This window comes from Balaenoptera musculus, chromosome 3, assembly GCF_009873245.2.
Source record: "Balaenoptera musculus isolate JJ_BM4_2016_0621 chromosome 3, mBalMus1.pri.v3, whole genome shotgun sequence".
NCBI lineage: Eukaryota > Metazoa > Chordata > Mammalia > Artiodactyla > Balaenopteridae > Balaenoptera > Balaenoptera musculus.
The window spans coordinates 133,856,697-133,879,313 of NC_045787.1; the positions used below are offsets into that span (position 1 = coordinate 133,856,697).

Genomic DNA, 22,617 nt, shown 5'->3' on the forward strand with positions numbered 1-22,617 from the left:
AACTCACAAGGAAGGACACACGTAGCTTTTTTTTTTTTTTTTTTTTAATTAAAAAGAACATAAGAAAACAAAAAATACTTCCCCGGGTGTGCTGTGATGCAACATCACAGGCATGTAAAGTACATACAAAACAAGAAAAAGATCCCAGGAGCAGCACGCTTGGACCCCTCTGTGGCGGTCTGCAGCCCCTCCCGGGCTATAAAAAAGGAAGCACTTATTCAGCCTTGTTTCTCTTGGCAGACTCAGCCACCGCCAGCTCACTGGTCCATGACGTGCACACAGGAAGCTGGGCTTTACAAGATTTTGTCAGTGGGCAGTGAGGGGGTGGGGGAGGTTTGGGGTGCACACCACTCCTCTCCCTGCTCTGCACATGGTCTGCGGGGCTTGGGAAGCAACATCCCCCTGTGGGGAGAGGCTGGACGCATCGTCCTGCTGGGGCACGGATCTGGGCTTCCCCCTTGAGTAGTAGCAAAAGGAGTGTCGGCAGGTAAGTTGGGGGCCATAGATTGAGGACTTGGACCAAGATGAGATGTGCCTAGGGCTGGTACTAAATTTGATGGATGGCCAGAAGGCAGTGGGGATATTTGCATATGCTTGCCATCATCAGCTCTCCACACTGACCTTCCTTGGCTGCTCAACCAATTCCTCCATCCCTGCCTTCATTGGCCCAAACTTTGGGAGTCACAGAGACCTGGACTTGACTCCTGGCTCTGCCGCTTCCTAGTTTGTCTGACCCTGGGAAAGTTACTTAACGTCCTCAAGTCTCAGTTTTCTCATCTGTTAAATGGGGAGGTTTATATGACCCTCACAAGGTGGCTGTAGATAGAAAGTACGATCACGCCTTCAAAGAGCTTAGTACAGCACCCAGCACATAGTAAGTGCTCAATAAATGGCCAAGTGGATTACTGTCATGCAGTCACCAGTATTTCTACTGCAAAGCTGGTTGTGGGTCTGTGGATGGATATGTGATAAACACAAGGTTTACACAATGTTCTAGAAAAACGATGAATTCCTCTGAGCCTCCTGTGTATGTCTGGGCAGTTTGGAGGTCTTGGATCACTTGGACGCTGACATTGAGGACCCCGAGCGTGTCCACCTGGCTCGGGAGCTGTTGTGTTTCTAGACCTCGGTGCCCTCCCTGGGGTAGAGGACGCTGTTTGTGTTGACGCTGTTGTAGAAGTGAGGGCTGAACTGGCTGAGGACGGAGCCTCCGTAGCCCAGAGCATTGCTGGGCGCAGGGCTGGCCCACTCACCCCCGCCCGCATGGCCACTGATGTTGGTGAGTGGGGTGTAGGAGTTGAAGTTCAGCAAGTTCTGCCCCACCTTGTCGGCTGGCTCCGGGCTCAGTCCCGGCGTGGCCACAGGGCGGCCCATGGGGCTTGACCCACTCACATAGGCTGACATGGTGGAGAGGAAGCTGTTGAGGCACGGGGTTCCCGGCGGGGGCGGCGAGGGCTGCTTCTCCGGGGAGCTGGTGGTACCCGGCGAAGCACCATCCAAGATGTCCTGGGCCTCCGCGGTCTTGGGGCTTCCTGCCAGGAGACTGGGCTCTGTTTTCTCCGAGGCCAAGGAGCCCGTGCTGGAGGAAACATCCGATTTTCTCTTCCTCTTCCTGCGGAAATTTCCATTGTCAAACATCTTCTCACAGTTGGGGTCCAGGGTCCAGTAATTCCCTTTGCCTGGCACAAAAGCAGGAGAAGGTAAGTAGAGAGACGGATCCAGTGCTTTGCTTCTGTTCCTTCTTATTGTCATAAACTAAAATCGAAGGTAACAAATGCAGAAAGGCAGAGAACAAAACAGGAATTCCACAAACCCCCCCAAGGCCACAGCACACGGATCTTTATTTAAGCACCCACCTCACACCAAGGCACCCTGGGAGCACAAAGCAAGAGAGGCCTAAGCCATGAAGGAGTTTACAGTGTGGTCTCCTTAAGAAGTTCAAGTACTGGGGAAAGGTGAGGGTGGGGCTTCTTCCATTGCTGATGTGAAAGAAAACTCAGGGAGAAATTCAGGGCTCCCTGAAAGTCTCGGGGGTGAACTCCAAGGATGGACTTGAGTCCCCGCTTCGGACTGAGGGACTCTGGGTGAGCCTCAGTTTCCTAGCATGAGAAGTGGGCCCATTGGACCCTGTCACTTCTTCCTCAGGCTGGCTGTGAGAGAGGGCTAATGCTAGATGTGTAAAAGGGGCTTTGTAACCAGGAAGGACAATCTGAACCCTGCCTGCCTGCGTCTCTCGGCCTGAGGGTGAGGCCAGTCTCTGGATGGGATGCTCACCCCCTTCTGGGGGACAAACAGTCCTGCCCTCACAAGCCTCAAAGAGGGTGGAGGTGGGGTTCCTCTGAGAGGTACCCTGGATTCCTACGTTGGGACAAGAGTGGACTTTAATTCTGGGAAATGGACACATGAGTATTTAATATATTACTCTGTGTACGTCTCTATATTTTAGAAATTGCTCATTAAAAAGTTCACACTGTGGTGTTAGTCACCTCCGTTCAGATTCATTCTCCGTCACTGTCGTCACATCATTCTGTGTCACCCGAGGCAGGCTGCTTCACCTCTAGGTGTTATTTTCCTCATCTGTAAAATGGGTTTCATAAGAGCCACCCCACAGGACTGGATTAAAGGAGACGATGTAACTAGGGCAGGCAGCATAATGTGGCCCTTACTGGTTGTTTCACAAACACCGGTCCCTTCCCATCAGGCCTAGGATACACGTGCCTTTATCTAGTCCAAGCACTCATTACCCATCCCCTGCCAGCAAAGGACTTTCTACATGCTGGATTCTGGGGATTCAGGGTAATTGTCACAATCACTGCTGTCCATCGAGCACTCGTTAGCACCAAACGCCTCACATACATCATCTCATGACCCCGCCACCCACAAACCTGCAAAGGAGCCACTCTTACATCCCTATTTTTCAGACGGGGAAACTGAGGCTCACAGGTCACTGACTGGTCAGCGGCACGGCCAGGATCCAAACCCAAATCTGCCTCCAGCGTCCATGTTTACAGATGACTCCCTTTGGCCCCCGGTCTCGGGGGGCACGGCCATATTCAGGACTTTCTAGAATGGGGTGTCGGGAGGACCGAGCCTTCCTCGGGGGCACGAGCCTGCAGACCCCTTACCTGGGTCGTCCTCGTCACGGGGCACCTTCTTGAAGCAGTCGTTGAGAGACAGGTTGTGGCGGATGGAGTTCTGCCAGCCGGCCTTGCTCTTGTTGTAGAAGGGGAAGTTGTCGGCCACATACTGGTAGATCTGGCTGAGGGTGAGGCGCCTGTCGGGTGCCCCGTGGATGGCCATGGCGATGAGCGCCGAGTAGGAGTAGGGGGGCCGCACCAGCTTCATCAGCTCCTCCTGCGAGGGGATAGGCAGCCAGCCCAGGTCGCCGCCCCCCAGCCCGGACACGCCGGGCAGCAGCTGCCTCTGCACCCCGTAGGTCTGGGGCAGGAAGGGGCTGGCGCTGGCGCCCGGCAGGTAAGGCGGCGGGGTCATGGCCGGCCCGTTGAGCCAGAGGTAGGGGTTGGGGGTGGTCCCGTACTCGCCGCCGCCCTCGAAGGAGGGGGGCCGCTGAGGGCTGGGCACGCCCTGGGGGTGGAAGAAGTTCTCGTAGTACAGGTTCATCTCGGGGGGCTCCTGGCCGATGCTGGGGAACTGGGGGCTGCAGCGGGGCGGGGAGGGCGCTGGGAGGTCGAAGGAGCTCATGCTGGGGCCGGGCTCGGCCGGAGCCACCTGCCTGGCACCTGCGCAGGGGAGCTGGCCCTGACAGGTGCTCAGCAGGCCCGGCCTCCCACTTATACCCCCGGGCTCGGCTGGCGGCCCCACCCAGGGGCGGCCACCTGCTGCAGACCTGCCCCTCCCTCCTTCGACTGCCACCCATGTCACCGGAGGGGCACTTCCCTGCCGGCCATGGCCACGGCAGGGCCCATAAGGACACGCTCGGCCAGCTTCCTCGCGGATATTAACAAGGACAAGGGCGCCTGTCTTCTCCTCCTCTGCTTTTCCTTTCCTCCCTCCTCACTGTCTCCCCTCTCTCTCCTCAGCACATTCCCCTGTTCCTCCTTCATTCTGTCTCAGCTTGCTTTTCCCCTTTCTCTCCTTCTGAGTCTTCTACCCTCTCAGTTTCCTCCTCTCTCCTCCCATCCTCTCTGCATCTCACTCTTGCTTTCCTCCCTTCTCTCTATGCACTGAGCTGTTTGCGACTCCCTCCTTACAGTCTCTCTGTCTCTCCCTGAGCTTGTTTCCAGATCTTTCTACCTCTGTCTCCTCTCACTCACGTCCTCACTACCTCTGCTTCTCTCCCTCTTCCTTTCACTCTTGGTCTCTCTCTCTCTGTCTCATGTCATCTCTGTGTCTCTTCCCCAGCCCCTCTGTCTCCCTCTTCTTCCTCACCCTGACACCTCACCCAGATTGGAGGGGACACTTTACGAGAAGCCACGTTTTTGGGTCTTTTGAAGTGAAGACACGTCTTCTGGAGTTTCCAGGAGAGAAGCTGGTCCTGGAGAATCAGAAGCACCTCTGGTTTCAAAAGGACAGCCAGTTATAGGCGATCTCCCTACACACACACACACACACACACACACACACACTGCAGGCAGGCAGAGAAAGGCCTGGGGATTCTCCCAAAGGGGCAGTGGAGCTCCTAAAAATAACAACAAAAGGCAGAGGATGTGAATGGGACTCCCGGGGAAAATGAGAGAGAACTTGTACCCTCCAGGTTTCTTTCCCGCTGCAGGGACAAAGCGGGCTCTGGTTCCTTATCTGATCACAGCCCCTTCATGTTTCAGCTTGCAGAGTCCCCCAGGGGCCCAGGAGCTGAGGCCAGGAGCAGAGCCCACCACAGCCCATTCTCCTCACCCCATCTCGGCCCCAGGCTCCAGAAGCAGGTGCCCCAGCCCAGTCCGGCTTCTCTCTGCCTGTGGCCGGTCCGTCCTCTCCCTGGGCTCCGTTCTCCATCTGTGGGCTTGGAGATGACTTATCCCAGCCACCCCTCCATCCCAGGGCAGGCCCTCAGCTTGCGGAGCGGGTGGGTCCCCTTTCTCAGAGGTCAGGCAGCTGCCCCTGAGCAGGTTTTAGCAGCAGCTGGAGACTTCTCTTTGGGATCAGCAGATTGGAGAAAAGTTTGAGCCAGCCTCTCTGGTCACCACCTCCCTCTGGCCCTCCTGCCTCTACTTCCTTCTCCCCATTCAACTTCCTCTCACCTCCTCCGGACCCCATGTGTCTTCAAGGCCGAAGAAGGAGGTTGCTTTCTGTCCCAGCTGGAGGAGGTGCTTCCCAGGAATCCTTCCCTGCTTGTGTCTCTGTTCTCCTCCACATCAGGTACACGTGGAAAACCTAAATGCCATCAAATGGATCTCATTAACAGCGTCTTGGTGCCCAGAGGATGGGTTCGGGCACCTCGGTGGGAGGTGTCCTCCCAGGCCCTGAGGAACCCCCTGTCCTCACCATAGAACAAGTGAATGAAAGGTGGCTCAGAAAGGGCATGATTGCCCAGGTGAGGCTTGGGGTCAGCACCCTTTGCACTTTCTTTCCGAAGAGCAAAGTGAAAGAGGCTGCATTTTCATTTAGAGTTTTTCTACCAGGCCTGACTTGCTGAGGGCAGGGCCCTGACTTTTCAAAGGACAGTCACACTGGAGCTCACCAGTACAGACCCAAAGCCTGACAATGAACCTGGCAATGTCAGTTCTGATCATTTATCCTGCAGAATTAAACAGAGCAAGAATTAGCTACAGGAGTATCCACCATAGCATTATCTATAGCTGTAACAAACTGTAACTCACCTGAATGTCCAACCATAGGGGACTGGTTTAAAAAAAAAAAATTAGTATCATTCAAATGATGAAATATTATGCAGCTATGAAAAACAGATTGTAGAATATTTAGTGATATGAAAAAATATTATGTTCTAATAATATTTGAAGAAACAGGCTATAAAATAGCATGATTTTTTTGGTAAAAATACATATTCACACATGTATGTGAACTATGTAAATATAAATATAAAACTGTCGATTATTATTTCAAGATAGGTAATTAGATGTTATTTTGTTGTTGCTAGCTGTAGTTTCTGATTTAAATGATTAGAGAAAGGCAAGCACATATGTGATTTGTTTTGGGGGTTAAATATAAAAGGCCAGCAAGAGGCACTGTAGAAGAGATACAGCAGACACAGGCTCTGAGATCAGGAGGACCTGGGTTCAAAGCCCAGCTTTGCTGCTGAACAACTGTGCAAGCTTAACGAGTGATTTAACTTTTCTTGGCCTCAGTTTTTTCAGGTGAAAATGGAAATAATGCTATGAATTCTGTGGATGCTGTGAGCATTCAGTGACATAATCAGTGTTAAGTCATTTAACACGGTGGTTAGAGACACCCTCAAATTTTAATTATATAGAAGAGTCAGTATACATTTGATACGTACAGTTCATCACTGAGTTTGCTACCTTTCCAGTTAATTGTGTTTTTCAGCGGCATGTGGGCAGGGGGATGGTGTGGCAGGTGGGGACTTACAATGAAGGAACAAAGGGAGGAATACTTAGTGCAGACACCAACTGTACAGCTGGACCCTGCCATCTGCAGGTGAGGGTCAGAGGGGCCCCGAGTCACATGACAAGTTCACGGCTGGGCTGGGTTTGGACCCCATCTCCCGACCCCTTGTTCTGCCCTTTGCCTATTGCTGGGGTCTCCTTCCTTAGAGGTGCTTTTGAGGAATACTCACCTAACCCTCCCATCACACCTGGGCCCTGGTTCCTTCCCCTGGAGATCAGAGGGAGTCCAGCCTGTCAGGAAGCCTTGACCACACAGAGGCTCTGGCCCAGGAGTCCAGGGGCCGGGGATCCCAGCCTCTCATGCCCTCCCCACACCTCGCAACTGGGCCAGGCCTTCACGCCAGGGGCACCCAACTCATCCCCAGAGTCCTCGTTCCTGATTTCAGGAGCACTGCTGCAGCCCTTGGGGTGGGTAACAGGAGCTGCCTGTCCTACCCCCAGGGGAGGTTTGGGGGCCATATCCCAGAAGCCCCCCTGATCCGTCCCAGGGCCTCTGGGAAAAGAGTCAAGTGTCTCTATAAACAAGGGTCCTTTTAGAGATGAAATTATTTTAGCCTTTTTTGAGATTTCCCAGAGGTGGAAATCCAAGCCTGAGAAGGGGTGACCTGCCCAGCTTCAGGGGAAACTTTAAAAGGTTGGACAGGTGGGGCCTGAGCCAGCCAGAGATGCGGGGCAGCAGTTTGCATATTGCAGTCCAGAGGGAGGACTTCTTGAATGAGAAAAGACCATATATTCTGAGCCCCAGATTACGTACGATGTTTGGGACAAGGCAATAGAACATGAAAAACATGCACTCTGGGGCTGGGTGGAGCTGGGTTCAAACTTTTCCTTTGCTGTTTGGTAGCTGTAGGATCTTGGCCATGTTTCTTGACCTCACAAGCCTCAGTTTGCTTATCTCTTAAATGGAGCTGCAAATAGAACCTGTCTCGTGTGCATTTTGCATGAAAAATGATGCGATATATATCAGGTGTAGAGCCCAGGATGTGGCAGACACTGCTGAGGAGGAGGAGGGTGATTGTTGAATGCCTGGGTACCAGAGGCCGGATATTGACAGGGAGGCTTGGGCAGGAGGCCCAGCATCTATCCTCCTCCACACAGTGTTTTTGCTCTCACCCTGGGACAATCTCGCCAGTTGGGGGCAATGCCGGGGGAGGAGGGAAGGCTTTGCCACTCTTCTGGAGCATGTGCCCAGCAGACGGCCATAGGCACTGGAGCCCATATGGCTCTAGGAGCCCACACGGGCTCAAGGCCTGCAGAAAGGGTGAATGTGCACAGGCCCCATCCCCCCGGGGCCACCACCTCTGATCTTGACTTTCATGGGTTGGAGGACTGTGTGAAGAAACAGGCCGAGGAGGATGAATAACCAGAGGCCAAGGAGGCAGGTGGGGTCCGAACTGGCTGCTGCTGCATCACAGGGCAGGGCAGGGAGCAGGAAGCTCAAGCTCTGGAGCCAAACTTCCGGGTCTCAGTCCTGACTCTACTCCTTGGTAAGGTAATACCTCAGATAGCAATCAACTGTCCTGGGCCTCAGTTTCCTCATCTGTAAAATGGGGAAAGGCAACTCCCTCCCAGTGTTGCTCTGAGGACTGAGTCCCAGGCACACACGTAGCACATGCTCCGTGAATGTGAGCGCTTGTCAGGGGCTGGGAGCCTGAGGGCAAGGGGAGAGGCCTCTGGGGAGAGGGCCACCAGCTGGGGCTACACGTCCCTGAGCTTGTGCACTTACCTGCCTTCCCTGGATTCCCCTTTTGTAAGCTTGGCTCCTCGGCCTCTGTTCCTTAGTACACATGAGACACAACAGCTCCGGAGTTTCAAGGTTTCTGGAAGCCTGACAGGGTGAGGATTGGCTGGGATGGGGAATGGGGGGATCTGGGACTAGTTGGCTTCTAGCCTAAACTATCTGTGCCACAGTTTCCTTATCTGTAAAATGGTGACAAGAGATCGGTTCTCTGCGAATGGCAATGAGCTGTTACCTGGGCCTCCTGTCCTGCCAGGGTAGCAGTGTTCACCAGCGCTGTCTCAGTGTACTCTGGGGGCTTGCCATGGGGCTGGCCTCTCTGTCCCCAAGTGCGGGCTTCTGGGAGTCTGGCCCAGGCTTTAACCAGGCTGGAGCTGATCCTGGTCCCCCCTCTGCCGCTTCGGTTTCTGGGTGATTTTGAGTCTGGAGAAACATAGGCCAACACTGCTCTCTGGTGGCCAACTCTTTAAAGGCAGGGAGCAGAGTGCAGAGACTGGGTGACACCTCTGGTCAATGGCCCAGGGTTTCTGAGCCCCTTTAATAAAGAGAAGGGTTCCCAGGACCAGCAGCAGCTTCAAGGAGGAAACATGCCCCCTGGAGAAAAACACCTTAACGCCGCTGTGATAGAAATAGTGGGAACTGGGTTGGCAATGGGGCAAAATGCCTTAGAAGGCAGCCAAGGGGGACAGTGGGACTGGTCTGGATTCAAATCTGGCTCCTCCAGTTATATTTTCTGAGTGCCTTGCTGTTGTTTAATCTCTGAACCTCTGTTTGCGCATATGGAAAATGAGGTTAACCAGGGTCACCTCCCTCAAAGGACTGTTGCAAGAACTGAATGAGACAATACAGGAAATGCCTCTGAAGCGATGCTTGGCAATAGCTCATTCCTTCACTTATTCAGAAAATGCTAATCGAGTCTCTCCACGGCAGTAGTTCTGGGCATGTGTGTGTGCAGGACACTGTCAGAGTCACATGGTTGAGGCTCACACCTCTTCTCATTTTGCCATCTTTGTGCAGTGCCTGTAATTTTGATTCACTTATAAGTTTTTAATCGGTTCTCACATTTCTTTTGCTTTGTTGTTTTTTTTTTTTTTTACTTAATGAATTTAAAGATAAATTCCATACGATTTCTGGGAATGGATCATCAGTATCAGTATCATTTGCTATACATAAAATAGGGAGAATGAGCATTTATTTAGAGCTTACACCATGCTGGGCACAGCCTGAATCCTTACCTTGTTATCTCATCCAGTCCTCACAGCAATTACTATAATTGTACTATAATTATCACCATTTTATAGATGAGGAAACTGAGGCAGCACCGGCCTGAGCTTGCTCACTCTTTGCTAGGATGTGAGATCAGCCAAGTGTTAGAGAGGTGATGAAACACACCAGCCAAGGACTTTCTCCTTGGAGAAGGCAAAAGCACTGAAGAGAATTGAAAAGGGAGCGATTTTTCTCATCATGTGTGTGACAGACAGAATGACCCCTCCCCAAGAAGTCCACTTCCAAATCCCCAGAATCTGTGAATTTGTCATCTTCCAAGGTAAAAGGGACTTTGCAGAAGTGATTAAGTAAAGACCAGATAGAGTGATTATCCTGCATTATCCAGGTGGGCGCACTGTAATCAGAATGGTCCTTCTAAGAGGGAGACAGGGGAGATTTAATAACAGAGGGGGAGACGTAAAAATGGAAGCAGAGATTGGAGCGACGTGGCCACAAGCCAGGGAATGCTGAATGCCTTGCCACCTTTAGAAGTTGGAAGAGGCAAGGAAACGGTCCAGTGGAATCTCCAGAAGGAACCAGCCATGCTGTCATCTTGATTTTCACCCCAAAGACTAATTTAGGACTTCTGACCTCAAGAACAGTAGCAGATAAGTTTGTGTTGTTTTAAGCCACTAAGCTTGCGATAATTTGTGACACTAGCAATAGGAAGCTAATGTAATTGGAGTCCATGTTATGTGAAGCTGTGACCGTGTCCACTGAAGACCCCTCCTATACCACCAGTGGCCTTTGTGCTGCACCTAGAGAAACAGCCCACTCAACAAGGAGTTCCCCTCCCTCTCTGTCCCTCCCCCTCCCGCCCCTTCCCCTGTCTCTGGGTAAAGAACACTGGTTAGAGGCAGTCGCTCTAGCTGGGCTTGGTCACTTATTCCTGTTTTCACTCTGGGACTTGGTGGACTGTGTTGGCCCCTCTGGGCCTCAGTTTCCTCATCCAGCAAATGGGAAGCAAAGCTGTGTGGATTTCAAGGTCCTGCCCAGCAGGTCTCATGTATAGGACCCACCTACGGAACTGATCAAAACCACTCTCCCGGGCCTGTGCCCCAGAGATTCTGACTTGTGAGGCCCAGGTGGGGCTGGGCATAGTGCTTTTAGGGAGCCCCAGTGCACACCCAGCTTACAGAGCAAGTGATCTGGGGATCCAGGCTGTGTCCCCAATGTTATCCCTTGGAAACATGCTGCTCAACAGCCTGCTCCTCGGACCCCAAAGCATAAAGTCCCTGCTCTGCCATTTCCAAGCTGTGTGACCCAGGACAAGTGCCTGTGCCTCTCTGGACCTGTTTCCTCACTGTAAATTGGAACTAATAATTGTCTATGCTTCAGAGGGTGGTTGTGAGGATTCAACAGTTACTAAAGTGCAAATTGCCAAGAGCAGTGGCTGGCACATAGTAGGTACTCATGTGTGTTGCCCACCATGGCATTCAAGACCCTGCACACACCTGTCCGACCTCTCCCGTCCCACGCACCCCACCCCCTCTCTGAGCCCCCGCCTCGGGTTGTGGCCATGTGAGCTTCTCACAATTGCTCAGCACGTGCCTGCCTTTCCTCCTCTCCACCTGGACGACTCTGACTCACCTTCCCATCCTGCCGGGGAAGCCTTCCTCCCCTGCTGGGTCCCTCCGTACCTGGCACACTTTGCTTCACTGTGGGACCCGCAGCACCTTGAGGGCAGGGATGGTGCTTTCTCCAGGGCTTTGGACAGTTCTCATCACATTCGTGAGGGAGGGGAACGGGCTGTGAGCTCTCCTCTTTACTGTGGTTTGTACTGTAGAAATTGGGGCCGCAGTGGTGACTGCCCCATGTGTCCCTGTAAATCAGAAATGAGTTGATGCTTCTATGCCTGGCCCAGGGATCACCTGCTCTTACCCCTGTGTCTCACGGTCAGGGTCACTATGATTACCCAGGGCCCAGCTGGGTGGATCTTCATGTGACCTGCCCTAACGGCAAATCCTATGATCCCTGGAAACCACACCTACTCATTTGTAAATGTGGTCATTTAACGCTGAAATTCAGGCAGCCACTGTTTATGAGGACCTAATATTTTCCCAAGTGTTCACTGATGTAAACATTTAGATTTTTTTTAATAACATTTAACACCAAATATGTTATTTGTGTTTAATTTTAAACTCCTTTTAAGATCTGTGTGCATTTTGGGAGTCTGCCAATGGGACATATTTTTCATAAAATCTACTTCCTTTCCCCCCAGTTTTGTAAATAGTCAAAAATAACTGCATCCAACTCTCTTAAGAATTTTCTCATTGGAGTCATTAAGAGTTAAATCTAAGAAAAACAATATGGTTAATTGTGCTTATTATTATAAGAGTTTGGGTTAGTAGCCCTGATTATTATAAGGGTTATTTATTATAAACCTCTCAGTAAATAGAAGATATTAATATTTTATAAATAGCTATGGAAGTCTTTTGCATGGTACTTGCTCTGCGGGTTTGGTGAATATCAACTCTTGCCTTTTCTGTGCTCTGTCCTGACTCCTTTTGGGCAGAAGAAACCCACCCTAACCTCGCTGCTCTCCCCCCTTCACAGGGGACGATTCCTTTACCCCCAACGCCTCTGTTCCTCACCTGACCCACTCTTTCTTCCAGAGTCCACCTCTGGCAAAATCCTATGAAGAGAAAAGTTAGCTTTGGGGCTGGTCCTTGCCTCTCCTGATACCCTCGTTATCACGCCCTGAAACGTCTCTCATTCTGGGCCTCACCGCTCCAAAGATCTTCCTCTAAGCAGTATTTAAACTTCACCCATGGGACTTCCCTGACAGTCCAGAGGTTAAGACTTTGCCTTCCAATGCAGGGTGTGCGGGTTCAATTCCTGGTCGGGGAGCTAAGATTCCCACATGCCTTGGGGCCAAAAAAAAAAAAAAAAAAAAAACCCGAAACATAAAACAGAAGCAATATTGTAACAAATTCAATAAAAAGACTTTAAAAATGGTCCACATCAAAAAAAAAATCTTTAAAATAAATAAACAAACAAATAAATAAATTTCACCCACCGCTCACAGCACCAGCCGTGAAGCCATGAAGATGCCCTGGTGGGTCCAGCTCCTCAGCTCCCTGGGGACACTCCTTTGCACACGTGCACTTCCTTGCCCCTTTGGAAAGTGAACTCAGCCAGATTCCGAGCTTCTGGGCGCTGTCTCCTCACCTTAGAGCATCCATGATGCAGCCAAAGCCCCAAGTACCACCGAAACAGAACTCACTGGACTGTTGAGGAGAGAGTGGAAGCTGGACCCGGCAACAGGGCTGGGGCTTGGTGAGGGGCCGTGGTGGCTACACGAAGAGACTGGGGTGGACAAAAGCAACAGACGGCCCGTGCGTGAAGGCGTGCAAGAGGCAGCACAGAGTTAAAGCCAAGTTTCCTGTCCAGCTGCCAGTTTGATCTCAGCCTTTCCATGTATCACGTGTATGATCTTAGCTCACGTCGTGCCTCTGTGCCTCGGTGTCTTCATCTGGGAAATAATGTAAAGTACGAAACTGTTAACCCAAAATAAAATAAACGAATATTTAAACGAACTGAAGTCGCAGAGAAGATTCTTGGGGGTGGCACGAACAAGGTGGGCGGATTTGCACTGGGATGGGCTGGAGCCAGGTTTCTTAACATCACTGGAGGCCCTGGGCCTGCCTGCCCTCCCGACCATCCCCAGGAGCAACCTGTCCAGTCCTGGGCCTTAGGGATTCAGCTGATGGAATTATGCAATGAGGCTTGCTTGAGTCACGGAATCGTTTTTATTGTCAGTAAGAAATAGCAACACTTTGGAGATGATCAGCTAGAAAAAAGATGGGTTGGCTGTATTCAAAAATGTAAAGTACAAAACCGTTAACCAAAAATAAAATAAAAGAATATTTAAAAGCTTTTCTGTTCAGCTTAGAAAATGAAACAAAAATATAGCTCCTTATACCTAAGAAACTGGGCTATAAAAAGGTATGCCCAGGATGCTGGGGAGAGCGTACTGGGAGAAGGCATTCTTGATGGATCCTCGTGGGGCTAAGAATCCAGATGGGGCATCGTCACCCAGCACCCGGGTCACTGGCCCTGGTGATACTGGGTCTGTCACTGCTGACAGTTCTGGGGCCTAGATCAGCCCATTCCCTCTGCCTGAGCGCAGGCAGCCGATGGACGGTCTCCCCACTCTCTGAGGCATCAATGTCCCACTGTGTGTCTCCTCTTCTGGAAACTCCCATCCTTGTCTCCTTAGGCGCAGCCCTGGTCAGCAGCATCTCACAGGTCGGCGGACAGTAAGTCGGAGGTCTGCTTGCCTTCTTCGGCAGGTTTGCCAGCCAGCTGCGTGGGAGAAGAGGATAAAGAGACACAACCCAAACTGGGGTTCTCATGAGCACCAAAGCAGGGCTTCCTGTCCCACTCACAAGGGCCGCTGAGCTGACCCCTCCCAGAACCCAGTGAGCCTGAGCTGCCGTGGCTTTGATTGATGTGACCAGAAAGGCTGTGCCATGCAGTGGTTAGAACACAGGCTTTGCTGTTTCGTGGAACCGTGTGAACTTGGGCAAGTCGCTTACCTAACTCTGTGAGCCTGATAAAATCCTCACAGTGGAAGGTCAAATGGGATCACGTTTGGAAAGGGCTTAGCATGGTGCCTGACTCACTGCGCGCTCATGGTGAACTTGCAGTTCTTACGGCAGCGGAGTCCTGCTTTAATAGCACCCTGAGGATCAAGGTGTCAGTGGTACCTTCATCTTGTGGTACCTTTTAAATAGTAGGATTCTGTGCTATAAGCTGAATAGGAAAGTTCTTCCAAAAGAATTAAAAAGCACTTTTAGCTGCCCGGGCGCAGCAAGGGACAGCTATGGTTTCTCAGGTCCCAGGGGCCCTGCACACCGTCTGGCACATTCCTGCAGCCCAGCTGGGGTCCATCCTGCTCAGGGCAGCCACCTGGGGGCCAAGAGGAGAACTGCACCCTGGGCATTTCTGGCCACCGTCCCCACCCTAGGGGGCCCTGCCCATACCTCCCTGAGGGTGACCACACGTGCACACGCGCATATACACACACGCCCCTATTTTCTCCTCTCTCCGCCTCCCCCTCTTCCCTTCCTCCCCCCACCCCCCCTTCCTTGTACTGTCTGGGTGCTCACCATCGTCTTGAAGAACTGATTTACTTTCTTCCGCTTGAGCGTCTTCTTGTCGCCTTCTGACAGAGGGAGAAAGGTCTGGCTGAGGCGGGGGGATGAGTTGGCCTCTTCCGTCCCGGGCATGCCGGCCACCGAGAGCGTGAGGGCTGCGGGAGAGCCGAGAGCCGCCGTGAGCGGTGGGCGGAGAGAGGGTGACTTCGGGGGGCAGATGGGAGACGCGCGGGGGACAGAGATAGAATCCAGGGAGAACAGGCGGGGGGCCAGGCAGGAGGCGGGAGGCCCGAGTGCTGCCGTGCTGGGACTGTCGAGCCTGTCCGTCCACTGCGCTGAGGCCCGCCCAGCCCCGCACACGGCAGCCTGCAGCGTGGCCCGATCGAGGCCTCGTCCAAGGGCTTCTGGGCTGGAAACACGGGTCCATGGTGGGGGAAGGCCCTGGCCACTGGGTCCCTGACGTCCTCAGGGAACAGGGCCTTTTGCCCAGGTCGGGGAGATCGTGTGGGCTCACTCTTGTCTTCCAACACGGAGAACCCAGAGGTCCCGGGAGGAGAGCATCTCCAACCAAGGTGTCATCTGGTGATTATGGCCCCCAGCTCAGAGTCACACAGATGACTCTGACCCTCGGTTTTGACTTTGGGTACCTGGGGGTAAGAGCACAGACCTCAAGGGCGTTGTGAGGCCTGCTGTGAGGACAAGAGTGAAACGGCCACAAGGGGGGTGTCCTGCCTGGGGAGGCTGGGCAGTGGGGTACAGTTCCAGGGGCCTCCACTACTTAGTGGCTGGGACAGTCAGGAGATTGACACTCTCAGTGCCTCAGTTTCCTCATCCATACAATGGGGCTGGTCACATGATCTACTTCATAGGTTTGCGCTGAGGCTTAAATGAAACAACGAAGGAGGAACATTTGTCACCAAGCACAGAGTGGCCGACACCAGAGACTTGCCACGTGCCAGATGGAGCGCTCTTGGGCAGGCTACATCCCCAGTTAGAGCCCCAGGTCCCCCTCCATGAATTAGCAAAGGTCATCTGTAAGCTGCAGACCTCCTCACCGGACAATGAATGAGTGATGGGGGAAATGGAAGTATCTGTGCATCCAACACTCTGCAACTGTAAGATGTGGCAGCAATTTCTGTAAGTCCCGGAAATAGCCTTCCAGGCCCCAGAGGGAAACACGGGCTGAGAGATTTACCAGGGGCAGACTTCCGATCCCTGGGAGGGCCTGGCTAACTGAGAACCCAGGACCACCTGGTGGGACATACCACATTCCCAGTGGATCCTGAGCTCCAGAGTGACAGCAGGCCTCCACCCCAGCCCTGGTAGGGCCACAGAAGTGGGTGGGTGTGGGGAGACCTCAGAGGACAGGGGGGCTGTGAGCAGAGCCTCTTACCCCCATGGTGCTTAGCTCACTTTGCTGTGTAGATATGGTTCCCACCCTCCTCCACCCCCAGACACCTCTACACCCCCCGTGCTGGTGGTGGCAGGGTGCGTACCTGGGATGGTGGGCATGGACTGGCTGGCGAAACTCATCTGAGAGAGGATGGACGCCCTGGGGGCGACGGCCACATGCTCCGAAAGGTTGGTGTCACTCATGAACTCGTGCTTCCTGGAAAGCTGGATGAATATATCATGCCCACACGTGCATACAGAGACACACAGACACACACACACACACACACCACAGAGGCTTAGCATGAGGCAGTTCTAGGCCCTGAAAAGTCAGCGATAAGGGTTTGTCATGGCTTCTATGGACCCAGCCCCAAGTTTATTTATTCTCTTTTGCGTCACTCTATGCCAGCGTGCCATGCATGGTTGCACAGGTTGTATACTATACAACTCTGCTGTGTGTATGTGGGGTGGGGCGGGGGGGGGGCATTCATTTAGACTATGGTGTGAATGATGCCCCCTAGAATTGTGAAACACAGTCTTTGTTTCCAGCCTTCTCCCCCTGGCAAGAATAGCCTCTGAGGCCTACTGGGAAGTTTGTGGGGGATTCTTTCGTCGCTGGAAGGCATCTCAGCTGGGCCCTTGCCCTTTCATCCGGCAGCCCTCCCTTCCCAGGAGAGTAAATCCCTCTCCCCCTTCCAGGCTCCCAGAATGCTTTCAACAAACCTCTCTTTCAGGGGGAAGCTGGGGTTGAACCCAGGGCTGTCTGGTACCAAGTCTCATATTAAATAGTTATTAGTTTATAAGACAATAACTCTTAAAGTCAGGGCAGTGAGAATTTCATCTCTGCATCCCCAGCTGGGCTCCCGGTCCACTGGAAGAGCTTAGCAGAGTCTGAGATGTCAGTGGTTAGAATGGCCCTGGGGTGGGGATAGAGGGCCGAGGTGGAAACACCTGGCCCAGCCCTGGGAGGGCGGCTCTCCTGCTCAGTGGTGGACCAGGCAGCTTCTCCCCAGCCTCAGAGTCCTGTGCGATGGTAGAAAGGACACAGGGACAGCCTGGGTCATATCCCACTCTGTCACATCCAGGCGGCAGGGGCGCCAGCAAGCACTTCACCTCCCTGCCCCTCAGATGCCACCTCAGCAACCCCACTTCACTGTGAGAGTGAGGCTTGAGCGGCCCACGTCTCGGGGCCCCAGGCGGTGCGCCAGGCATGCAGTGGAGATCTGCCGATGGTGTCAGAGAAGATCCTGCCTTGGCCCCTCACCCGCTTCAGGTCTGCCGTGGGCTTCTCGTCCACAAACACCACACTGCTCCTCTTGCTCCTCTTCTTGGACCTCCGCAGCTTGACCTCTGGCAGAGTGCTCCCTGGGGAGATCGGCTCCTCTTGTTCCACTTTTGGAGTCTTGGGAGGTGCTAATTCCAGGTCGAAGCTGAATGGCAAGAGCGACAGCAGTAAAAACTGCAGTTAGAGCTTCAGTGGAACTGTCTTGCAGACCCAGGCTGACTGAGCTGTCACCACAGGGTTGGGGGGTAGATCAGCTCACCTGGCAGAGTTTGGGAAGCCACTTGCTTAATTTGCAAACACTCAAAATACAGGGTAAAATAACATTGAAGGCGGTGAGCCGTAAGACTGGTGATAGGAAGAGAAAACTGGTTAAAAATATGGATCTGCATTCAAATCTATGCCACTTTTTAGCCGAATGACTTTGGGCAAGTCACTCTACCTCTCTGAGCCACAATTTCCTTTTCAGTAAACGGGGGTGTTTGCAGCAACCTTGCAGAGTAGCCAAGAGATGAGGTCAAGGACCCCTTAGCACATTCTCCCAGAGAGAGTTCTCCATCACAGGATCTGCTATTACATTAGTTGAGTCGGGCCGGGTCGCACAGATGGCTCCAAGAAAGTGGAAGGCGAGAGGCTTTTCTTGGCCGAGGAGGGGAACCCCGACAGAGGTACAGGTAGGTACAGGAGGAGGAGCTCTGGGATGGGGAGCTGGTGGGGACAGGAGCCCCGGCAGAGGCAAGAAGATGAGGAGCTCAGGCTGGCTGATGGAGGTGGCTGGACGGGGAGCCTGTGGGCTGTGCAGTGTCCTGCTGGGTCCTCAGGAAAAGCCACCACACCTCTCTGGGCCTCGACTGACCCCCTAACAACGGCACTAAGCCGCACAGGGTAGTTGCGAGGGTTTTAATGAGGTGCCAGGTGGGGAAGGGCTTTCAAACAGAAGGGCACGGAGATGTAGAAGGACGGCCGAGGGCAGAAGGGCAAGAAGCGAGGCTTTGCTGAGGGCTAGGCTGGGGCAGGGGTACGGGGGGCTGCCTGGGGTGGGGACTGACCTCTCGGAGGTGACTTTGCTGGGCGTGCTGCAGTCAGAGTTCATGGAAGCCATGGAGATGATGGACATCTGCCTGTAGGAGCGCAGCATGGACCGGGGCCGGCCCACTCGCCTGTCCTCGAAGTCGGGCTGCGGGCGGGGAGGAGGGGGTGGTTAGCAGCCAGGTCTGATGTCAAGGCGGGGAGGGGGATGGGGTGACGTGGCCTCCACATTACTGCTGCCTTCCTCCTTCACCTGCGTGGGGCAGAGCAAAAACTTCCTGGCTGGCTGAGGCTACGCGCAGCTGTTTAATAAGGAATTTGTCAGGCCTTTATTCCTGGTTCCTGGGAGATGATGTCTAAATCCTTGCAATTTCCCCACTGGTAGGAGTGTCTTTATTTTTCATGGTGGCCCCTTTACACTGATGGGAAGACTCAGGATGGGGGCTGGCCAGAAAGACCAACCTTGTGATTACAGGGCTGGGACTCTGGGCCAGATAATTTCAGCTCAGCCTCTGGGGAGGAAGGGGGACTGGAGATTGATGTCAACCACGTGGCCAATGATTCATTCAATCATGCCTATAAACCCCAATAAAAACTCCAGACACTTCGGCTAAGGTGAGCTTTCCTGGCTGGTAATCACACATGGATGTGCCAGTAGGATAGATACGGTGACATGTCCTGAGGACACAGAAGCTGTGTGTTTGGGACCCTCCCAGACCTCACCCTATGCTTCTCTTCATTTGGCTGGTCCTGATCTGTTTCCTTGATAATAAAACTGTAATCAGAAGTACAGTCATCCTTCAGTATCTATGACCTCCAAGAATACCAAAATCCACGGATGCTCAAGTCCCTTACATAAGATGGCATAGTATTTGCACGTAGCCTATGCATATCCTCCAGTATAATTTAAATCCTCTCTAGATTACTTATAATACCTAATACAATGTAAATGCTATGTAAATAGTTGTAACTATAATGTAAATGTGAGGTAAACAGTTGCCAGCACAGCAAATTCAAGTTTTGCTTTTTGGAACTTTCTCGATTTTTTTTCCCCAAGTATTTCTAATCCTCCGTTGGTTGAATCTGCGAATAGGGAACTCATGGATATGGAGGGAGGGCCGACTCCTTGACTTCTGTGAAATTATCAGACCTGAAGGGGTGGTGGGAATCTCCAAATTTGTAACCAGTTGGTCAGAGGTGCAGGTGGCCTGGGAACCGTGGTGTCTGAAGTGAGGGGAGTCTTGTGGAGGACTTTGCCCTTAACCTATGCAATGTCACCTAACTCTGGGTGGTTACCATCAGAACTGTATTGGGGTGTCACACAGGGAGTGCTGGAAGAGGCGACCTGTCTCATGGAAAAACTGTTGTGCCAGAAGACAAGAGACCTGAGTTCACCTCCATGCTTTCCAGTAACTCACTTCTCGTCTCTGGGCCTCAGTTTTCCCATCTGTAAAATCAGAGGGCTGGGCCAGATGGCCTCTGAAGGACCACACAGCCCTGACGTTTTATGATGCTACTCTCTGGGGAAGAGGATAAAGAAGAAGTCTCGTGAGCACCAGGCTGCTGGCCTCTTGAGGACACGGAGCTTATTAGTGGCCCAAAGCGCTGGCTTTGGAGGCCATCAGAGCCGGGGCAGTGACCTGCACTCACTTGTTACATAGCCTCTGGCAAGTCACTTACACCTAGGAACCTCCAGAAGAGACACAAGGGGTTAAAAATCACTCCCAGGCTTGTTGTGAAGACGAAATGACCTAAGTGCTTAAGATTAGACTGGCACATAACAGGTGCTTCATCAACACTGCTTTTATTATTAGCACGGTCCCTTGAGTGCTAAGGCCTCAATTTGTAACTGGTGTTTATCTGGGGTGACTTTTGAGGGACCAAGTTTCCAGAAAGGTTCCCTGGATTGGCCCTGGTACTGCAGGTTCTCAGGTCCTTCTCCTCAAGGGCCGGTTCCTTGGCTCCAATCTCATCATCCTCCCTGCCCCACCCCTCCCGGCCACAGGGACCACCAGTACCATCTCTCTGACACCGTACTCCTTCTCCACCTTCACTTTCAGGTTCTTGAAACATTCCTCCATCCGGTCGTGGAAGGGCCGCAGATTTTCTGACACCCTTTTCTCATGGATCTTAATCCCAGCTCCCAGGAAGGGGATCTGGAGAGAAAGGTGGTAAATGATGAGTCAAAGGTTGGCCAGCTGGCCCCATGGAGGTGGTGGAAGCAAGTCTGCCTGCTGAGAATTTGTTGAGGGCTTTAGGGTCTTGGAAACCTTCAGGCGGGGTCACCAACCCTGAGAAATGGGAAAGCTGCATCCTTGGGGTTTGCTCTGAAAACAAGACCTCTAGGAGAAAGACCTCCGGCTGCCCTTGCCCCACAGGAGGGCTGGACGCCCCCCACCCCCATTAGAAGCCACGTGTTAGGGAGAGTCTGCACCTTACAGAATCTACTGAGGGGCAGAGTGTGAGACCAGAGGAGAGGACTCTGTGTTGCTTTGACTTAAAGCCTTGCCCAAGAAGTTCTTGGCAATGCAAAAGGGAAAGTATGATTGTCAGAGGCTGGGAGACAGGAGAAGGGAAGGGTTGAACAGAAAAGGAGGAGTGGGCACAGCCTGGTCTCACAACACAGGAGATCCAGTGATACCACCTCACGTGGTTGCTGAAGAAAGATACCCAGATGTTGACATCGTGGAGTTAACCAGCCAATAGGGAGTTTTTAAAAAGTGATGTAAAAAAGCCTTGGGAAGATGAGAGGGGAAGAGATAATTGACGTGAGACAGTTAAGCTCTTATTTATCAACAGAGGGGGTCAATAAACACTGGCTAAATGGTAGATACAAGGACAGTAGCCAAGCCACAGTGGCTATGACGAGCAGGAACGGCTGAGAAAGTTCGTGGTGTGGCCTCAGGGAAACACAATGAGGGCTGCAAAGAGTCGAATAGATCATTTTGAGGAAAAACATGTTTCCATGATGGTGACATAAAGACATTTCTGCCTCCTTCTCTTGGAGGGCTCCCCAAAATGACAAAGTGGAGGAGAAACTGAAATTCCGTGAGACTAGGAGACATCTATGAACTTGGCCCACAGTACATCAGGTGGAAGGTGGATGGTAACTGACCTTCCAGGGCAGAGGAGGAGATGGTGGTAAGAGGCCAATCTGCCTCTGGGAAGCCAGGAGGGGCTCAGGGATTAGAGGCACCAGGTATCCCAGAAAAGCTAGAGTGAGTTGAGAGGCTGAAAACAGAGGGATGGGTTGAAATTCTGTGACAGGAGCAGTTAGATGGCCAGGTCCCTACTGCTTTACCTGGTAGCCAAGTGTTGTATTTTCCCATTTCCCCAAGAAGCAGGAGCTTATCCTCTAGAACAATTAGAACAAACAGCTATGGGGGCTGAGGGGTACCAGGCACAACAGAGGGCAGGGATGAGGAGCCAAACAGGAAATAGGGGGTTGAGGGAAAGTCTGCACACTAATAGACAGTGAGACCTTCACTTTCCAGTCCCCAGATTGCCAGCAGTGCAGGAGCCAGGGGTACCTTCATATGCAATAGCTTGAAGGGTCTGTCCTGGAGAAAGTGAATGGCGCATGTTATACAGACGTTTGTGGATCGCTCAGTTACCCTATGTAATGCCATCCAGGTGACAGTACCTTCTCTCATGTGCACAGAAATTCATTCAGCTTTTTTAGTGCCCCACTCTTTACTATGAACAGACTGCCAAGGATCACCAGGCACTGAAGGAAATTCTCCAGTGTGGAAGACAGAGATCAGAACCAACAGATAGGAAAAAAAGCAAAAAGGGAGGGAGGGAGGGAGGGAGTAAGGGAGAGAGGAAGAAAAGAATGAATGGACTAACGTGGAAGAAACAGAGCATGAAGAGAGCTTAAGAAAACTTTATTTTTTAAAAAATAACTAATATATAGAAAAAGAAAAAATTTTCTATCCATGAAACAAGACAAAGATTTTATTTAAAAAAGAAAGGAATGGGACTTCCCTGGTGGTGCAGTGGTTAAGAATCGCCTGCCAATGCAGAGGACATGGGTTTGAGCCCTGGTCCAGGAAGATCCTACATGCCACAGAGCAACTAAGCCCATGCGCCACAACTACTGAGCCTGCGAGCCACAACTACTGAAGCTCGAGTGCCTAGAGCCCGCGTTCTGCAACAAGAGAAGCCACCGCAATGAGAGAGTAGACCCCGCTCACCGCAACTAGAGAAAGCCCGCACGCAGCAATGAAGACCCAACACAGGCAAAAATAAATAAATAAATTTATA

The 22,617-nt window shown here is 52.2% G+C and overlaps 2 protein-coding genes across 2 annotated transcripts in view; both read right to left on the minus strand.

Annotated features, from left to right (window-relative positions):
* Nucleotides 1-87: 87 nt before the first annotated feature.
* On the minus strand, nt 88-3,758 carry FOXI1 (forkhead box I1). Its single transcript, XM_036847777.1, has 2 exons — nt 3,126-3,758; nt 88-1,679 (listed from the first exon to the last, which is right to left on the minus strand). Exons 1-2 carry the CDS (start codon nt 3,700-3,702, stop codon nt 1,120-1,122), a joined length of 1,137 nt encoding a protein of 378 aa, XP_036703672.1. The 5' UTR covers nt 3,703-3,758; the 3' UTR covers nt 88-1,119.
* A 9,521-nt stretch (nt 3,759-13,279) lies between these two features.
* Nucleotides 13,280-22,617, minus strand: part of DOCK2 (dedicator of cytokinesis 2) — a 418,212-nt gene continuing 408,874 nt past the window's right edge. Inside the window, exons 47-52 of the mRNA XM_036849002.1 lie at nt 20,370-20,507; nt 18,372-18,499; nt 17,305-17,470; nt 16,145-16,265; nt 14,661-14,803; nt 13,280-13,854 (exon numbers count right to left, since the gene is read on the minus strand). Of these exons, the coding sequence (XP_036704897.1) occupies nt 13,792-13,854; nt 14,661-14,803; nt 16,145-16,265; nt 17,305-17,470; nt 18,372-18,499; nt 20,370-20,507 (759 nt within the window). The 3' untranslated portion in view covers nt 13,280-13,791. The remainder of the gene's footprint in view (nt 13,855-14,660; nt 14,804-16,144; nt 16,266-17,304; nt 17,471-18,371; nt 18,500-20,369; nt 20,508-22,617) is intronic.